This window comes from Poecilia formosa, unplaced genomic scaffold, assembly GCF_000485575.1.
Source record: "Poecilia formosa unplaced genomic scaffold, Poecilia_formosa-5.1.2 Scaffold761, whole genome shotgun sequence".
Lineage (NCBI taxonomy): Eukaryota > Metazoa > Chordata > Actinopteri > Cyprinodontiformes > Poeciliidae > Poecilia > Poecilia formosa.
Window position 1 is genome coordinate 83103 of NW_006800700.1, and position 1508 is coordinate 84610.

General features: G+C 45.8%; 1 protein-coding gene across 3 annotated transcripts in view; it reads left to right on the plus strand.

The window, feature by feature from the left end:
• Positions 1–1508, plus strand: part of LOC103131439 (atrial natriuretic peptide receptor 1-like) — a 30158-nt gene that overhangs the window by 7458 nt on the left and 21192 nt on the right. For all 3 annotated transcript variants that reach the window (XM_016666636.1, XM_016666635.1, XM_007543085.2), the window contains one exon: positions 1109–1222. In XM_016666636.1, coding sequence (XP_016522122.1) covers positions 1109–1222 — 114 coding nt within the window. The remainder of the gene's footprint in view (positions 1–1108; positions 1223–1508) is intronic.

Consider the following 1508-nt stretch of genomic DNA (forward strand, 5'->3'; position numbering starts at 1 on the left):
CATCCATCCATCCAACCTATCATCCAACAATCGTCCATCCAACCATACATCCATCATCCAACCATCATCCATCCATCATCCAACCTTCCATCCATCCATCATCCAACCTTCCATCCATCCAACCATCCATCCATCCAACCATCCATCCATCATACATCCATCCATCCATCCAACCATAATTCATCCATCCATCCATCCATCCAACTATCCATCCATGCATCCAACCATCCATCCATCCAACTATCCATCAATCCATCCAACCATCCATCCAACCATCCATCCATCCATGCATCCAACCATCCATCCATCCAACCATACATCCATCCAACTATCCATCAATCCATCCAACCATACATCCAACCATCCATCAATCCATCCAACCATATGTCCATCCAACCAACCATCCATCCAACTATCCATCAATCCATCCAACCATACATCCAACCATCCATCAATCCATCCAACCATATGTTCATCCATCCATCCACACATCCAACCATCCATCAATCCATCCAACCATACGTCCATCCATCCATCCATCCACACATCCATCCAAACATCCATCCAACCATCCATCCATCCATCCATCCAACTATCCATCAATCCATCCATCATCCATCCAACCATACGTCCATCCAACCATACATCCATCCAACCATCCATTTATCCAACCATCCATCCAACCATACATCCATCATCCAACCATCATCCAACCTTCCATCCAACCTTCCATCCAACCATACATCCATCCATCCAATCATCATCCATCCAACCATCATTCATCCAACCATCATCCAACCTTCCATCCAACCATACATCCATCATCCAACCATACATCCATCCATCATCCATCTATCATCCAACCTTCCATCGAACCATAAATCAATCATCCAACTTTCCATCCAACCATACATACATCCATCCATCCAACCATAATTCATCCAACCATCATCCATCCTTCCATCATCCAACCATACATCCAACCATACATCCATCATCCAACCATACATCCAACCATAAATCCATCATCCAACCATACATCCAACCATAAATCCATCATCCAACCATCCATCCAACATCCATCCTAACCGTCTCGTTCTCTCCTCAGGTTGTGAAGTTTCTGACCTATCAGGAGCCTCACAGCTCCGCCTACCAGCAGTTTGTCTCCAACCTCAAGATGGACGCCAGGAACTGGTTTAACTACAGCATGGACGACTCTCTGGTACTGAGTAGATGGATGGATGGATGATGGATGGTTGGATGATGGATGGATGGATGTATGATGGATGGATGATGAATTGATGGATGAATGGATGGATGGATTTGTTGGATGCACATGGATGAAGCATCTGATCCTCATTCTGACTCCGGTTCTGTTGGACCAGATCAGAACTGGCTGTGAAGGCCGGTCCATGGCGGTCCTGGTCGCCATGGAGACAGTTCAAAGGTGTCATCAGTCCGCATGGCCTCCTGCTGCTTTAATTGGACAGATATGGAGGAAGTGATGT